Below are 19,141 nucleotides of genomic sequence, written 5' to 3'. Positions count from 1 at the left end.
CAAAGAAGTAAAGTGCAAAAGTGTTAACGTATTTTTTGTTGTCGACCGTACACGTTTTATATTTTGTTTTAGTAGTATTACTTTATTTTTTGTAAATTGTGAAAATATATTACATTATTAATTATTTCATTTAAGTTACTGAGAATGGATCTAATTTTATGACACTTTTTGTATTTAATTATTGAATATAGGGTTTTCAATCTCTGCCAAACATTCTGAATGAACGGACGTCGATGAGCAAAATATACCGGCACCACGAAGGCATTTTGTGATTAAAATACCGCCCTTTCATGAAAATATTTTAATCACTATCATGATACTGCACTGAACTATGAAGTGACGTTGTTTGTTTAACAACTGTCCTGTATATTTTAATCGCAATAATGTAATGTATGCAGCTCCAGTTGCCATCTGAGCATCACCTATAATTATTAATTACATTTAAAAAATATACTTATTTTTGAAGTCGTCCGTTGAGATAAATAATAAAAACATTAAAATTAAACATTAATTAACTATTCACATTGTGTTTATTTCAAATCATATTGAATTGACAGCTCTGGTTTCAAGTTTTGCACTCGGCATTTTCGTCATAATATTATAATTCTAGCTTAATAAAATATTATAGCATTTTCTATTCTACGAAACGATTTCATTGTGTGTGAACTCAAAACTGAACGAATGACGAAGTGCATAACTTTGATTGTAGTAGTGATCACAGTGAAAAGGGATAACTGATAAGTGATAAAAACCGACACCAAGTTGTCTTCGACTAGTTCTTTCCACATCGCCTCATGTGTCTCGACTTCTTGTGCTGAAACAAGTAATATCAATTATGTGAGGTGGCATGTTATCATATAAAATAATATGGTTAACTAAACCGGCATCTAGTCAGACTTTAAAAATACTGCAAAATATTTTTTTCTACAATCAAATTAATAAAATCGTGTATCGAATACCAAAGAATTTGAAAATACTAGAAACTTAAAATTGTTTTTAAACCTATCTTACTCTGAACGTAAGCTAAAAAGAAATTTAATGCTGTATGCATATTAGGGGTAGTGTAATACGGGTATTAAATTTAACTCGACCTAACAATTCAAAACTACGACATTCAGGGTGTTTTTGGCGTGATAACGTCTTATAAATCAATGAACAGCGGTAGCATGCACGATAAAGTGTCACGTTGTGGACGGATCTCCATGGTGACGTTGTGGACAGATCTCCATGGTAACGTTGTGAACAGATCTCCACGGTAACGTTACGGCCAAAGTATGTAATTTTTCATCAATGTTTTCTCATAATGACGTTATCACGCAAAATTATCGTCCGTAAACCGACTTTACAGGAACCATTTTTTTTCCTGGCATTTGCTCTTGATAGACGTATAAAAATTGAATACAAAAACTGCTTCTTTGCGTGAGATTCCTCTTAGGTCAACTATCAATACAGACGTGATGGCTCTTTTCGTTGGAATCGTCGCAATCCACTTCGTTGTTCTTGCTGTCTTCCTCGGACGACGACGAAGACGAAGATGAAGATGAGGATGAGGATGAGGATGAGTCATCCTTCTTGCCGTGCCCCTGAAATGTAATTGTTCTTGATTCACAGACTATCCGCACTTCGATAGTCAGAGGGCTTACCACGAACCGCGTTCGACGTGTTGCCTCTCTATCGAACTTGTAAATTCGTACGTAAGTGGAACAGGGAGGCAACACGTCGAACATGGTTCGAGGTAGGCCCTCTGTGCGAGAGAGAGAGAGAAAAGAGAAGAGTCTTGAAATGTATTGCTTCCCTTCCAATATATTCCACGACTCTTCTCTTTCCGCACAGATTCTAACATTCTGAAGCAGGGTGAATTTTTTACCAGCCATACTCTGCGGAGTTAATTTATAGGTTATACTATACTCAACAACTTTTACTATACGATCAATGCTGAAATCGCGAAATAGTTAAGCTGTTTCATACATTCCGGCTGATGAGGTGCCGCCGATTTCTATGGGACAACCAAATTTTTCTTTCGAGATATCGCCATTGATGCCATAATAAAAGTTGTTTAGCGTGACCTATAAATTCACTACGCAGAGTATGACTGGTAAAAAAAATCCACTCTGTATATCGTGGGATAATGTTAAAGACATAATTCCTTCGAATGGAGTTAAGAGGTTCACAACTTTAGCCGACAATACCTAAAGTTGCAAATTTCTTAACTCCGTTTGAAGGAGTTAAGGGGTTTGCGAGTCTTAGCATCCGGCGACATATTAAGACTGCGTTTCCACTAGAGGTGTGCGAGGTAGCTGAGCGGTGCGAGGATGCGTAGCGATGGTGTGTAGCGGGATTGGGCTCTTTTCAAATAAGTTAGCGAGGTGCGGTGAAGCGGGGACGGATTTTTTTTATTTTTTCGTCCTTACTTCGCTACACATCCCTCGCAATATATTCCTCACTCACATCTTTCCCTTTTGTATGTAAAAAACCTCGCTCTGCTGAGCTGTTTCCACTAGAGCTGCGCTGACCGAGAATAGGTATATGAAGTGTTTCTATTGGTTAATGACAAACACATCCCTCGCATCCTCGCACATCTTTGGTGGAAACGCAGCCTAAGACTCTTGTTCTCCACAAATATGCGCTCTTAATACTAGGTACTTGTTAAATATTATTCCAAGCTCCGCGACACCCGTTTGCACCATGTATGCATATAGAGAGACCAAGACAAGTCTGCAAGGATTTTAATATCACACGCAGTGCAAGTGTTATTTATACGTCATAATTTTATAGAAGTTTGCCATTATAAAATTACACTTGCACTGCGTGTGCTATTAGAATCGTTGCAGACTTGTCTTGGTCTAAGTCTACTACATTTGGTCTATTATTGGGCTGATGTTTGCTAGAAGTCAATAAAAGTGTTTAGTAAAGTGAACGAGTTAGTCTAGCGGCATAATTATACTGCTTAAGAGCCCTTCAACGTGCACACTAGCGCCACAGCTAAATAATCGTGATTATTTAAATTTAACGAAAGATATTGAAAAAAGGGGGCCGCTACGTACTGTATTGTGTATTTAAGTACCTTTTGAACTAGTACTAGTTTTTATGTTGCTGGTTTCGTCGATCTAGGAACTCAAAACAAAAACGGCCGTTTTAACTTTGGACATAGATTCCCATATAACCATTCCAGTCGCAGAATCATCAAAGTGGTAACTAAATGTCAGAAGTGTCGTAACAGAGTCCACACAATGTGTCTAGAATTGTTTCGAAACAAAGTGTCGTCGCCGTGTGTACACTTTTCCGTAACAAGGTGTCGACACATTTGTGTGCACTTTGCGTGCGGTTTGCGACTAAATCTGACAGCAAATTTGTGACAGCAAATGTCAATATAAAATACCTCTTGAAAACCAAGGTTTGTCAAACTACTATTAGTGTCTCGTGTGCTCGTAATTCTAGTAAGTCATCATTGGGCGATGCAAATGATAATAATCGACCAAAACCATATAAACACCCAACACCCGTCAACCTTTTACAGAAAAGTTTTTAAAGAAATGCAATAAGTAGTGAGGTAAGCAGTGTCACCCAATGTATGGGACGTGCAAATTTTGGTATCGGATGAATTCACTTGGCACAGATGTAGTATACGTAAAGCTAAGCCAATCCAGCCCGGTAGCCAAACGCCACCCCCTTGTGGGTAAGCAGGGGAGCATCCAAAGTTACACGCTGCATATCGGCTTCTATGTACCTACCACCTCGAGTTTGGTATCATTTCCAGATAAATCGGGCATAAGGAATTCATTTTTGAGACATTTAATGTACAGTTTAATAGAAAAAAACAAAAATATTGACGAACAAATCAAAATCGGTTTGCAATTTTTTATTCAATTATTAATATTATCAGCAGAAACTACAATTGCTAGAAAGTTGAAATTTGCACACCAGGTTACATTTATAACGTGTACAAGAGATAAGAAGCGATTTTAAAAAATTCAACCCCTAAGGGGGTTAAAAAGGGGACGAAAGTTTATATGGAGTTCATGTTTTATTTTAAGCTAGGAATTTCAAACTTCGTTAAAAGATATATTATTAAAATACAAAAAAAACTAATTTCAGCGTTTTTGAAACTTTATCCTCTAAGGTGGTGAAATAGGGGTTGAAAATTTGTATGGAGATCAACATTTTTTTCAAGTGTGGGGCTTGAAACTTTTTATATGCGCATATTATTAGAATACAGGAAAAGTAATTTCAGCGTTTTTAAAAATTCATCCTCTAAGGGGGTTAAAAAGGAGTTCAAAGCTTGAATCCATTACAAATTACTTTGACTGCCCCCCCTGCCTACCTGCCAGGGGGTGGCGGATGTCTACCGGGCTCAATTAGCTTAGCTTTACGTATATTACATCTGTGCTAAGGGAATTCATCCGATACCAAAATTTGCACCTTATGACACTACTTCCCGGGCTAAAGCTACTTAGGTCAGCCAACGAATGCTCCAAAAAGTTGTAGAGGGAAATGCTCGGAACACAATTTTTGACTCCGTAACTTGGTTTGGACAAGTTAGGAGGTGAACATATCAAAAGTCCCCGGCCGTAGCCCTTGAGCGGGGGGAAGAGAGGGGGCTTTGAAGGTCCCATTTTCCGGTTTTTTGATTATATCTCGGAAACTATGCATCTTAGCGACATGGCCACTTATACAAAATGAAAGTTAATTTCATTTGTTACAAGTTTATCAGTCAATTTTTTCGATATGTTGAATAGTTTTTGAGTATCCGCTCTTGAAAGTTTATTTAGGGCTCTTAATTTTTCAATTTTATCTTGATATATCTACATCAGTGAAGGTGCTAGGCCGTGTATGGTATCGTTTTCGTATAAATCTGGGTTGCTGAATCCATTTAAGGTATCACATTGACACCATTCCACAAAATTAAAAAAAAACTTTTTAGGGTTCCGTACCTCAAAAGCAAAAAACGGAATCCTTATAGGATCACTCGTGCGTCTGTATGTCTGTCCGTCTGAATACACAAAATAGTTCTTTACCTATAGATGACAGGAAAACCTATTAGAAATGTGCAGTCAAGCGCGAGTCGGACTTAATGTACGGAACCCTTAATACGCGAGTCCGACTCGCACTTGGCCGGTTTTTTTAAACTCCTCTTGACGCTTAACCGCTGAACCGATTTCGTTGAAATTTGGTATAGAAATAGTTTGCGTCCCGGAACAGGAGCAGGACATAGGATAGACCTTATAAGCAAAATCATCTTTTGAAGGTGTGAAAAGTGGCGTGGAAATTTGTACGGGAAATCAATAACCGCTGAACCGATTTATATGAAATTTGGGATGGTCTACATCTTTGATTTAGTTAAAAATGATAAAAAACATGACTTCAAACCTAAACTTCAACAGTATTTACTTCTAGAAGTCAATTCTAAATTCCCCCCTACACCTCATTTCACACCTTTAAAGGATGATTTTTGAGATAACTTATTATGTCCTGTCTCGGGACTCAAAATATATGTGTACTAAATTTAAATTTAAACTGTTCAGCAGTTTAAGCGTGAAGATGAGTTTAAAAGAAAGTATTTTAATAAGTTTATATGTTTTTACTTTGGAATGGTGTCAATGTGATACCTTAACTAAATTTGGTACTGCGAATTTATACGTAAAAGATACCAAACATGGCCTCGTAGCTTTACTGTTGTAGAAGTCAAAATAAAATTGAGAGCCCTAAATTCTTATTAAGTACTTGGCCAAACTTGTGTAGAAGGAAAAGGAAAAATAAAAGTCTTCGGCAGGAATATAAGACACAAATATATATATATATATATATATTTTTGCGTTACTATTTCAATCATCAAATATAAACATACCTTGATTATATTATTCTAGTGAGATCCTCATAGATAAACAAAAACATTTACTTAAAAAATTACAAGGTCGAAATGTCACGGAACTTGTGAGAGTAATATGTGAAAAATAAAAACTTTTTTGACAAAAAAATCTGGACACAATTTAAGAAGCATCCAATTGCGTCGAGGAATCATCTGTATTTTTGCTTGTTTCATTACCTCCTCGCTTCTTTTTTTGTCCTTTGTATTCTGTAGCAATTTGTTAGATCTGAAAATAAAGATAACTTGCGTCGTCACGGATGTCAATTTATAGGTTTTAGGGAGTGCAGAATTCGAAAACGATGATCATTTTATAATCCAAGATGGCGGCTACGTATTTTGTCATAAAAGTCGTCATGGATATCGTTTTATAGGTTTTAGGGAGTGCAGAATTCGAAAATGATGACCATTTTCGATTCCAAGATGTCTGCCGTGCACTTTGTCATATAAGCCGTCATAGATGTTGATTTATAGGTGTTAGGAAGAGCAGATTTCGAAAATGATGACCATGACCAATAAAACGACATCCATGTCGACTTTTAACATAGTGCATGGCCGCCATCTTGGATTCCAAAGTGGTCATCATTTTCTAAATCGGGGCCCCCTAAAACCTATAAAACGACAGCCATGACGACTTTTATGACATACTGCATGGCCGCCATTTTGGATTCCAAAATGGTCATCATTTTCGAAATCAGGAAAACGACACCCATGACGACTTTTATGACATAGTGCATGGCCGCCATTTTGGATTTCAAAATGGTCATCATTTTCGAAATCGGGGCCCCCTAAAACCTATAAAACGACAGCCATGACGACTTTTATGACATACTGCATGGCCGCCATTTTGGATTCCAAAATGGTCATCGTTTTCGAAATCAGGAAAACGACACCCATGACGACTTTTATGACATGGTGCATGGCCGCCATCTTAGAATCCAAAATGGTCATCGTTTTCTAAATCTGCGCCCCCTAAAACCTATAAAACGACACCCATGACGACTTTTATGACATAGTGCATGGCCACCATTTTGGAATCCAAAATGGTCATCATTTTCTAAATCTGCGCCCCCCAAAACCTATAAAACGACACCCATGACGACTTTTATGACATAGTGCATGGCCGCCATTTTGGATTTCAGAATGGTCATCATTTTCTAAATCGGGGCCCCCTAAAACCTATAAAACGACATCCATGACGACTTTTATGACATAGTGCATGGCCGCCATCTTGGAATCCAAAATGGTCATCGTTTTCGAAATCTGCGCCCCCTAAAACCTATAAAACGACACCCATGACGACTTTTATGACATAGTGCATGGCCACCATTTTGGAATCCACTATGGTCATCATTTTCTAAATCTGCGCCCCCCAAAACCTATAAAACGACACCCATGACGACTTTTATGACATAGTGCATGGCCGCCATTTTGGAGTTCAGAATGGTCATCATTTTCAAAATTGGGGCCCCCTAAAACATATAAAACGACATCCATGACGACTTTTATGACACAGTGCATGGCCGCCATTTTGGGTTCCAAAATGGTCATCATTTTCGAAATCGGCACTCCCTAAAACGAATAAATCGACACCCATCTCGACTTTTATGACAAAGTGTTTGGCTACCATCTGCATGCAAGACATTTCTATTATTTTTACGTACAAAAACAGGGGGCCATGTCATCTTCCAACCGAGATTTAATCGATAATTTATTCGATTAATATTCAGATTAATTCAATTTCAATCTATGTTAGGTCGACTAAACTACCTAATCGCGATTAAAATTTGAGGATTTAAACAGTTAATCTATTAATGCCCATCTCTGACCACGGCATTTTTACACTTTGAGAATATCTGAAAACAAATGAACATAAGGAGCCATTTTGGAAATCCATTAACTTTGTTATTACTTTTGACAGCTCGTGTCATGTGTCTACACAGAGTCGACACAAAGTCGAAACATTTGCGACTACTTTGTGACTGCAATATTTCTCAGCCTTAAACCATATTTATACATCATAATTAACAAGTTTCGTAGTATGTAAAGCGTTATTTCTGTTATTTAAGTATAGTATACGCATCGAAGTACTAAAAATGCATCAAATAATATAGTTATGAACACAGGCACTGAGAAATAAACAATTTCATTTCCGGCTAAACTAAAACAATGTGGTGGCGCGTTGATTATATTACACTTAGTTTATCAAATCACTCGAGCAGTTTAATTCCCCATAATAATTTAAGTCCTATTGTAATATAAATGCAAACAATATATAATTACGTCTTGTAATCTGTTTTAGAGATGGCGTATTAATGTCACTTATTTTTATTTAACTATTTTTCCATCTGACAGTTTCCATTTGACAGGAACAAAATGAACGAATGAACGAATGATTTTGGCATAAAGTAGTCGCAAACTCGTAACAATGTGTGCACACGGCGACCACACTTTATGTCACTTTGTGTCATGTGTCGACCCTTCCCCATTTCTGGTAACTGTGTCGACACGGCGACGACTCTGCGACTGGAATTGTGACCGAAACAGACGGTGTCGACACAAGATGTGTCTACACCGCGACGTAACGGCGACTGGAAATGGTTGTATGGGTTGACGAATCCAGCAACATAAAAACTAGTCTGATGTATTCAAAAGGTACTTAAATACACAAAACAGTACGTAGCGGCCCCCTTTTTTCAATATCTTTCGTTAAATTGAAATAATCACGGTTATTTAGCTGTGGCGCTAGTGTGCACGTTGAAGGGCTCTTAAAGTTTAGTTGCGCCATGGCAACAATGGCAGTAGTAAGTAATTTTTATCATAACATTTTCTCACGTCTTAAAACAACGGTTCTTCTTCCGTGTCAGTCTTTCTAATAAAAAATATTGATAAGAAACTTGTTTAAATTCAAATTTAATAATTGTTCACAGGTAATTTTAAGTGAAACAATAAGTTCAAGAAACAGTTTAATCTAAAGTCTGTTCAAGTGTCTTGGAAGTCAATAAAAACGCAAAATATACTCCATTTAATTACCTACTTAACATTGCTTCCTTAAAATCAAATTAGAGTAGAAATAAGGAAAATGCTGTAAAAGTTGAAGTACCGTTTCATCATTATTGCTCATTAGAGCCGCAATTGAGGCTCGCTCGAAGAAACCCGCCGGGAACCATTCTCAAAACAAACTGGAGAGTTCTGCGTGCACTATGGCCATTCAAACATTAATAACCTTCAAGTATAGATTTTTATACTATACTCTGCCAAGCAATTTCCGTGAGTAGAAAAGAGCGGCAAATGTAATAAATGTAAGCTCGAAGTGTTATTGTCCCATAGAAAATTTGAATCCGGCGCCTTTTTCTACTGACAAACTTGTTTGACCAGTGGGCCGATTTTTGAAATTCGACCACTCGATTTCGTGTATTTCGTTAAATGATATCTCCACTACTAGGCGTTTAAATTCTACTAATAGAATTGAAATAGAGTGGTCAATACCACTAGATTCCAAATTTCGATCACTCGTATTTAAAAAATTAGCATTTCCCCGTTATCCACCGGCTTCCGAGTGACGAAATCGAGTGATCGAAATTCAAAAATCGGGCCCCAGCTATTTTTTTTTCTAGCCTATTTTGGTGTCCCACTGCTGGGCAAAGGCCTCCCGAACCAGCTATATTATATTGTTAATTTTTTGTTGAGTTATATTGAAACCGTTGAAAGTTGAAATGATAGAAATAGTTATACCATAATTTCTAGTTCATACTCCAGGAATAAAGAAAATATAGGGCATTTACGGCACCGACAATTTTTACAGTGACGTAAAAAGGTCATGTTGGTACAATCGTTTTCTTTTTACTTGGCTTGCATGTAGTTTAATTTATCCAAAAAAAAAATAAAGGAGGAATAAGTTGTCAATTGTTATATTTTTGTTAAATTAACGCCTTCTTTTTTTTACAAAAGTTATTTTCAGAAATGAGTAGTTGCAAAACAGGAGTGAAAAATGCGTGTTCTATCTACTGGTAAGCGGGTTTGCCAGAGTATAATTACTTACGCTTTTGCATCTCTTGTCATCTTCTTCAGAGGAGGACGACGACGATGAGGAGGAAGAGGAGGACGAGGAGGAAGAAGACGAGTCGTCGCATTTGTTTTTCTAAAACAAATATTAGATTGAATCAACTAATTAATAATAAAATCAATATTAATATAAGTAATTTTAAAAATACCTACGAGTATCAATAATAAGGCGAGTTTTTATAATATCAGTTTTGAATGATTCACGGTTGGTCTCACTAGACTTCTATCGACCGGGATATGAACCGTGATTACCTTTTGTATTGTTTTCGAGTTCCCGATATTTCAATATCATCAGAGTTATTAGAGCTATTATTAACTATATGCAATGTACTTAACTGCGTCGAAATATCGAGAGCTCGAAAACAATACAAAAGGTAATCATGGATCATATGCCGGTCAATATAAGTCGAGTTTTTATAATTAGAGAGTAGAATTAACAAAATGACGCATAGCCGAGTTTCGTAATGCCGGGGCCACACTAACGGGAACATCGTCGATAATCCCAGTGTGGTCGTATGAAAACTGACAATTATCGCGATAATCAACGGCGTTTGCCGTCCGTTAGTGTGGTCCCGGCATAATAACAAACCAGAGAATTGTAAGATACTAGGCCGGGAAAACGCTAGGTTGAAGAAGAAGAATCATAAACAAATAGTCATGTTCATGACACAAAATTTGCCTAGCAGGTGAGCTTCGTAGAACCCGCAGCTATGTATAGGTATTTGTCTTTGACGTACAAACCAAATATATTCTGAGTAAAATACAACTGAAGGTTGACTCACGTTATGGCTCCTCTACACGATGGGCCAGCGCCGGCCACTCCAAGGAACGCAGCCGCATGGTAGAATGAGACTTGCTCCCTCTAACGCATAAATGCGTCCGCGTGCCTTGGAGTGGCCAGCGTTGGCCCATCGTGTAGAGGAGCCATTAGATCGGGCCGGAGCTTCCGGCGCTTCGTTTTCTATAGAAAGCGCCACGTGATCACCGATCAGCCGTCATAGAAAATGACATGTCGGACGCCTCGGCCCGGGCCCGGCCTGGTCTAGCGTGAGTCATCCTTAACATCCTTAATGCATGTGATTGCTTAAAGGTTGTCCTCACTTTTCCTTCACCCTTGCTCTGATCTAAATTTGTTATCATTGGTTGACAACTAATAACATTTAACAATAACCTTTAAGCCTTGCCATTCATTCCCAATCGTGTCAGTGCTGATAACGTGAATAACAAACTTTGTAAACAAAATACTAACTGCGACATCAACACTTAATTACGTCTATAAATTAAACAAGAATTAAGCTATAATTCCAATTATGACATTGGTGGATAAATAATTGTCGTGAAATGTAAAGCGTGACCATAAATGATCAAACGCCATGTTGCGGAATTTCACTGGAACTAATTTTCTCATACTATACTGAACCTGTCACCCTATAGGTACATGAAAATAGTAGCGCCCTCTTAACAATGATCATATATTACTGGTCAGGCTTAAATTTAATTAGTTTTTATGCAAATCACTAATTACGATGAAACGCATGTACCGAAATCGATCAGAACGTAGGTAAGTACCTAAGGAAAATTAAAAAATGACATGCCAATCTACGTTCTAGTCTAGACAGAGTATGTATCTATGACTTATTGGTACTCTGCGTAATTGTTAAGATAAATTATGTGGCTCTAGTGTATAAAAGGGTGTAAGCTCCACGTAACACTTATGCTCTTTTACATCTAAGCTGCGTGAACCTTTTTCAGTAGATTTAATACAGAAGTAAAGTATATACCTGTTCGTCATCATCGCATCGCGAATGGTGACTGCTGCCTCTGAAATAAAACAATATATATTTTTTTTAAGTTTAATATGGATACGAGTAAATGATTTATAAAAATGATTTTAAAATGGGGGATGATGTCAATTATCGAGGTCTTAATTAGTTTTTATTAACTACCTATGTCATATCTAAGAAGCCATTGATGGTTTTATATACGTATACGAGTACGTATAGGTCGATATATGTACCTATATATCAATTACGCAATTTGATTGACTAACAAACAAGAAAAAAAAGCAAAGTGGGGGGAAAATAGTACTTACATTAGTTGCAGAGGCTAAAAAGTGAACAATTCATGAAAAAGTTAGTTAGCAGACCCGTCAGTTTTTCGTTTTTACAATTAATCCGTAATTGGACTTATCGTCTCAACGAATTACAAAAATTACAACATAATTTTTGCCCAGTTTTTTAATTAAAGCTTAAGAGCTTTAGAAGCTTTAGGGGAGGCCTTTGTTAGACCCTGACAACCTGACTAATTAAAATTAAAAATCAATGATAAAGAAACAAAACAAATCTATAACGGAGTCAGTGATTAAAGGCTAATTGTATTGTATTGTATTGTATTGTAATTAAAAACTAATATTTTGACCATACCATTTGATTTAACCATACCATAAATGAATAAATGTCCATCGATAAGTGAATATAAACTTGTAAAGGTGCAATACAACTATTATAATAGTTAATAGTGTTATAGTGTATTACAAAAAGACATTGTTGGGCTGTGGGTTTAGGTGCACAAATAAAGGATGAGTCACGCTAGATAGGGCCGGGCTGCGGCCGGAGCTTTCGGCGCTTCGTTTTCTATGGAAACCACCACGTGATCACCGATCAGCCGTCATAGAAAATTACGTGTCGGACGCCTCGGCCCGGGCCCGGCCTGGTCTAGCGTGAGTCATCCTTAAGGCCTACTTTCCAATCAAGCTTTAGGTATACCATCTATTGCCACTTTTCCGAACAATAAAGTAAAAATATTTTTATTGTTGCTCAAAAAGTGGTACTTTATGTAGGTGTTTAAGTAGGACTTAGTAGACTAGGGGCCCGATTCGGATTTTGAAATAGACATCACCAAGATACGAAAACGATATGTTTAAGATCTAACCTGTCAAATTTGACATTTGCGCGATTCTGGAGATACTCTTGAACGATTTCCACAGGATAGACTTAGAGATCTATTTTATCTAACGTAAAAGTGACATTGGTTGCCCGAATTGCGCTGCAAAAGCGAACTAGGTAGTTGATATCTAAGCTATAAAGTATCTAGAATGGATCTAGTATGTGTCGTCTCTTGTGAATATCTTGAAGTTCGAATACGGCAGTTGTGCTTTTTACTTCTCCATTTTGTTTTATTTAGTTCTGTCCGTAATCCTTGCGACCACACCAAAGAGCTTGTAGGTACCACAGAATAAATAATAGCTTGTACACCCACGTATATTTAATTAATAAATAATAAAATATATGTTGTAAGTACTACGTACTATATTTTTGAACGTAATAAAATTTCAATTGGTTTTTGATTTAATTGGTGATTGAATGGTGATTATAATCACACACTTTGTACACTGAATAAATAAAATAAGCGATCTTACTTGCATGTTGCTCTAGCGTCAGCAAAGGCGACTACAGCCAGAACGGCCAATAATATAACAATAGTTTTATTCATGGTTATTTTTCTACAGCAGGTTTCTGAAATAGACAAAGGTTTCCTTATAATGTTTATTATTTTAGTTACAAGGTATTTAATAATATAAACATATAATACTTGCCTTATAAAATCACAAAAGCAGTCAAAATATAGGAAGGTGTGCTGGACACAGATTTATGTAAAATATAATGCTTTAAAAAAGTTCAAGTAATGTTTTGTATACCTAAGTCGGTCTTAAAGTTAGTTTGCCAAAAGTTTAAAGTTTTATTGAAACTTACCTAAATGCAGCAACCGTTATACAATGTCTGCGTGGTCCGAATCAAATATTTGCACTGACTCCAATGCCCGTGAGATACAAGAATTGGAGCACATCTCAATAATTTACATAACTTTGGTTATCCAACAATAAGGTCAGTATGATAATAATTTGAATCAACATTAAAATAAGTTCAGAATAGTGTCGCTTTTATTGACAACGTATCAATTGATTTATAGTGCACGTCGCTGGTTAATTGGTTGGTGGTTAATACATATTAATAGTTATTAAATGTCTAACTCATGGTCAATACATTGAACGACATAATAGAACATTACATGCATTGTGCATGGCAATTTAAATTTTCGAAATAGTTACGTAATGTGCTAATTATCGCACTAGTGCGGTAAAGTAGCGCCATATGTACCTACTGTAATAAACAATTTAGGCATCGAGTCGGTTATAATTCCGAATATGTCGCCGTGTGCCTGCTATACGGCCACAATTCAAAATTTTTGCTTTTCTGGATTATTGCAGATTCGTATTCAAAATTGTTCAATTTACGACCTTATTTCGAGAGCCATAGCAAAAAAGGTCTTTAAGAGCCTTTTTCTCACAAGTGGCCTTATGAATTTGACCAAAATTGTCAGACAATTCCCTGCAATACAGCCACTTTTGAGTTGTGGCTATATAGCACACGTTTTCAATTAAGCTTTTGAGTTGCGTCCTAGAAAATAATAATTAGCGTAATAAAATTTACTACATTTTTGATATATTTACAGAGATATTCAAAGGATCGCCGTGCATGGTCGTATGCCACGATTATAAACTTTAAGGTAAAGTGGCATACGACCACAGCTATCCTCTGAATCTCTGTAAAAATATAAATAATGTAGTAAATTATATTACGTTGTATTTTTTTATTAAAAAAATTATAATATTTCCTGTTTGATAACTTCAGATAAGAATTCTATCTTGTTTCATACTTTTAGAGCGCGATTTTCAGTAGTCGGGTTTTAGTTTTTGAACTAATTTTTTATTTAATTAATTTTGGGGTCATGACTTCGTTACTAACTATTTGAAGCCACTTTATATTACTTTTACGAGGGCATCTCCAGTACAGAAATGCACGCAGAGCGCCACATATATCGGGCTGCGCCATCCTTTGGCATGGAGGCGCTTTCGGCGCCCAGCTTTAGAACGTGTAGAGTGCGCCTCCTACGTCGGGCTACGCCCGACTATTAATATGAGGGCGCCGAAGGCGCCCGTCTTTGGAACGCGTAGAGCGTGTCTTGTACGTCTGGCTACGCCTGACTCTTTTAGTATGAGGGCGCCAAAGGCGCCCGGCTTTGGAACGCGTAGAGCGAGCTTCGTACGTCGGGCTACGCCCGACTCTTTTGGTATGAGGGCGCCTTCGGCGCCTGGCTTTGGATCGCGTACAGCGAGCTTCGTACGTCGGGCTACGCCCGACTCTTTTAGTATAAGAGCGCCCAAGGCGCCCGGCTTTGAACGCATACAGCGAGCCTCGTACGACGACGGGCTACGCCCGACGCGTTGAGTATGAGGGCGCCGAAGGCGCCCGGCTTTGGAACACGTACAGCGTGCCCGTACGTCTCTTGTACGGCTGTTTCATGCATTTGCCCGGATTTGGTAAGCGTCCAGCGTGTCACGTATGTCGACACTTTTAGTATGAGAAAGTCGAAGTCGCCTGGCTTTGGACCGCTTGCAGCGCGCCACGTACGTCGGGCTACGCCCGACTCTTCTAGTATGAGGGCGCCGAAGGCGCCCGGCTTTGGAACGCGTACAGCGAGCTTCGTACGTCTCTTGTACGGCTGTTTCATACATTTTGGCTGATCTGGACTTTTATACCTATTCACGTTATAAAATATTGCAGGTCATTAAAAACACACTATGTTCATAGCGGCCAAACAAATTTATTTTGCAAATACCTTCTTGTATCGCCGTAGTCGGGTAATACGCGGATAGAATCCAGTACGGTTACCATCAGTTTGTCACTGACATAAACGCCGTCGAGAACGTAATTTACTTTCTATACATCTCGCTCGCACTCGCATATTAGTGTAAACGGGATGTATAGAAAGTAAATTACGTTCTCGACGGCGTTTATGTCAGTGACAAACTGATGGTAACCGTACTGAGCGCTTGTAGATTCGTAGTTCGAATTACCTACCCGATAAATTAATGTTTCATCGGGTGCATGCAAGCAAAGCCGGGTGCAAAAGCTAACAATATTTATATATTTGAAATGTGCTAATTGAGCTCTTTTAAATGATATACATCACGTAATCATTACTTATTTTTATTTTTTTCGTTCGTGACTTTATGACCTCTAGAGGGGCACCTTGTTCATTTTTTTGTGACTTCATATAGCCTATAACCAGCGGACGATTAAGATAATTCGAATGACATATCGTTTGTCAAATTATAATGTGTACTTTAGAAGTTATGAGGGAACAAATGAACATACATACATACATACATACCCACATACATACCGGTCAAAATCATAACCCTCCTTTTGCGTTGCCGTAGTAGGGTAAAAATAAAGGGATTTTAACTATTTTGGTGTTTTTATTTATATTTACATGGTAACCTTTATCCAATAATTTTGTGTTTAAATTTGGCCGCATCTCAAAATCTTAAAAAAACGTTTCTGCAATACGGCCACAACACTAAATACCTGTCTTTCGGACCTTGTATCTTAAAAAATATACATTTCTTTTAAAAAGTGGCGTGGTCATAAGGAGGGTTATATCATTCCGAGTAAAAAAAGCTAAATTTTAAATTCATAGACCTAAAACTAAAGGAGTAAGATCCCATTAAACACCCTGGACTATACTCTCACAACTTTGAGACGCGATTTCTCGAAAAAAAGGTTTTTTGAGATGTGGCAGTGTAGCAGGCACACGGCGATGTAAGTAGGAACGTAATAATACCAAACTTGACTTTCCAAAAACTACACAAACACTATTATGTTTCCTGACAAACTAGAGTTCCTACTTAAATTTCGGAACTCACTGCAACTGTAGGGGATATATTACTAACACAGCAATTCATTCTGCTTTATCTGGATTAAGTACCTATTCGATAAACGCTCCACCCTCTCTGTCAGCGAGAAAACAAGCTTCTTACACAAATAGAAGGGATTTTAATATCCCTAAGTAGTGATGATACTGGCCTCCTCCTATAAAAGACTTGCAAAGTAATCCACAGAGCGCACAGATATCCTCCAAATCTGGCTGACTCATCGCATCCTTTTCGAATGAATAGGGTCAAGAAAGAATATTGGTGAAGATACTTTGCAAATATATTTTTTAATTCAAAGTTCAAAGGCGTCTGATGCGATTATAACGAACACAGTCTTGATAGAGGTTATTTATAAAATGATGCCAGATTTTTTAATCTATGTGGTATGTTTTTTTTGGGTTGCCCTCCCATCTTGGCATCCTTAATACTTACCTACATAAGAGATCCGCGGCAAAAATAAGTGACGATTTGTGATGTTTGTGATGATGTGATGACAGTATGCGGTTCGCTACTGCATCAGAGTTAGGTATAGGTACTTAAGGTGACAGTCCATTTCCAACGACAGCAGCACTACCTACTGCGGCAGCATTGAGTTTGTTAGCGCGCACCAATACAAACAAACAAGAACAGGCCCTAATTGTCTGCTTATTGAAATTTTACAAGTGCAATAAATGAAACTAAAAAAATTTTGTAAAAAGTGGTACCGAAGTCATGACAGAAAAAATATCAAAAAAATATGGTTGTCTGTAAAGTAGGTTTACGGACGATAATTTTGCGTGATAACGTCATAAGAAAACGTGGCCGTAACGTTACCATGGAGATCCGTCCGCAACGTTACCAATGGGTAATCAATTAAAGAGCAAATTATTAGCAGCATAAATTACTCGTATTATCGTTTTCCGGCAACTTTCCTACGGGAGTTTACCTCCAATAAGTGCTGAACGCATTACCCGCGAATGAAATTACCAACTGGTTTAAAACTTCTCGATGAACAGAGTTCGAAAATAGCATTATAAATTCACCAGTTTACAATCACAGCGCTACTTCGTCGAGGCAAAAAACCTTGGCGGGAAACTCGTTCTAACTTTTCCTATTTTTCTGCGTTAATTTCACCTGAACCCATTACACTTGGCAACAATTCTTAGTGCGAACGTTTCTATTAGGGCGCTTAAATTGCATTTTAAATGACTTTCTCCGAACTTCGGAAAGGTAGGAACAGTTTTTCTTTTCACAGGCATGGACGTGGCTCATTATCATGTAATGAAGAAAACGAGCATACTTATTTTCGAATTATGTTTACGCCAAAAAATCATTTAGGTACCTGTCTATGTAATATCTGGGTTCAGTCCGAAAATCTACAAAACTTCGATTCCAATGGGCTACGAGTATGTTTTTACGTATGTTCACCGATTAGGCACAAAAGAGATAGGTACAGAAATCAATCTACATACAAAGCGCGCTCAAGCAACGCACACATAGACACTGCTCACGGACACGATATCTCGGACCAGTTGGGACCAGTGCGAGCGCGAGTGCCATCCGCTTGAGACACGCGTCTGTGAACTTTGTGTGCAATAATGGAGAAACAAAATAAAAAGTTATTATAACTGTACAGTGGACGGTTGTTTAAATTCAACATTAACCGGTGAATTGTCGTTTTTTAAGCTACCAGTGGTTTCAGAGAGAATGCGTATGCGAATTTATTACATCGTACATGAGAATGCGAATTAATTACACTTTAAAATATAATAATCGTGCATTTTGCCAATCTCGAAATCATCGCAAAATATTTTCTGTGGCAAATTTGTAATATAACAATGACATTAAAATTCAAATACCTAATTGAGTTATTAATGTTATTATTAATTTATATTTCCATTCTTCCCGTTTCATCCTCAACAATAAATCAAACAACTAGATACGAGATACGATACGATGGATACGAGTGCCACTACCACGATAGTTTTTTTTTGTGCATAAGTCATAGTGCGCAACAATTGCAACCCTAGAGCGACCGCCGAGCGTAGGTATGAAAAGTAAAGTACATACATGTGATTGACTTCTGTACCTATCTCTTTTGTGGATTAGGTGTTGCTAGCCCCGTAGTCCGATTTGAGTAATTATTAAGTTCTGTTGTATTGTGGAAAAAAGTAGTATAGATATAGCTAGTCTAGTTGAGCAATGAAATGTTAAGGATGAATAAGTTAATTGGCCTCCAGAGCGTATCGACGTGGCCTCCTGTGGCACAGAGGAATGCATTTAAATTGGATTTTAAGAGTAGAAATCACCGGCGCGCTCCCCGCCTCTCCCTGCCTTGTTACAGCCAATCTCAAAGTTCACGTAAACGAATAAACCTCCTCCGTCAACTAAATCCGACGGTATCAATTCAAACTATAAATCGACTGCTACTATTTTAATTGAACTTCAGAACTGCG

General features: G+C 37.6%; 1 protein-coding gene across 1 annotated transcript; it reads right to left on the bottom strand.

Annotated features, from left to right (window-relative positions):
• Positions 1-587: 587 nt before the first annotated feature.
• On the bottom strand, positions 588-13,759 carry LOC134666832 (uncharacterized G-patch domain protein DDB_G0278987-like). The gene is made up of 6 exons (XM_063524149.1): positions 13,681-13,759; positions 13,347-13,443; positions 11,710-11,749; positions 9,906-10,004; positions 1,455-1,583; positions 588-814 (listed from the first exon to the last, which is right to left on the bottom strand). Exons 2-6 carry the CDS (start codon positions 13,418-13,420, stop codon positions 773-775), a joined length of 384 nt encoding a protein of 127 aa, XP_063380219.1. The 5' UTR covers positions 13,421-13,443; positions 13,681-13,759; the 3' UTR covers positions 588-772.
• Between the last annotated feature and the right edge of the window lie 5,382 nt (positions 13,760-19,141).

Source organism: Cydia fagiglandana, chromosome 8 (assembly GCF_963556715.1).
Source record: "Cydia fagiglandana chromosome 8, ilCydFagi1.1, whole genome shotgun sequence".
Lineage (NCBI taxonomy): Eukaryota > Metazoa > Arthropoda > Insecta > Lepidoptera > Tortricidae > Cydia > Cydia fagiglandana.
Note: the sequence above shows the minus strand (reverse complement) of the source record. Positions and strands in the feature narration are given on the sequence as shown.

Excerpts from the sequence above, each read along its gene's own strand:
- LOC134666832 (XM_063524149.1), bottom strand. The coding sequence starts at position 13,420 with ATGAATAAAACTATTGTTATATTATTGGCCGTTCTGGCTGTAGTCGCC. Across the intron at positions 11,750-13,346 it reads GACGCTAGAGCAACATGCAA|AGGCAGCAGTCACCATTCGC; the intron begins GTAAGATCGCTT and ends GTTTTATTTCAG. Across the intron at positions 10,005-11,709 it reads GATGCGATGATGACGAACAG|AAAAACAAATGCGACGACTC; the intron begins GTATATACTTTA and ends TATTTGTTTTAG.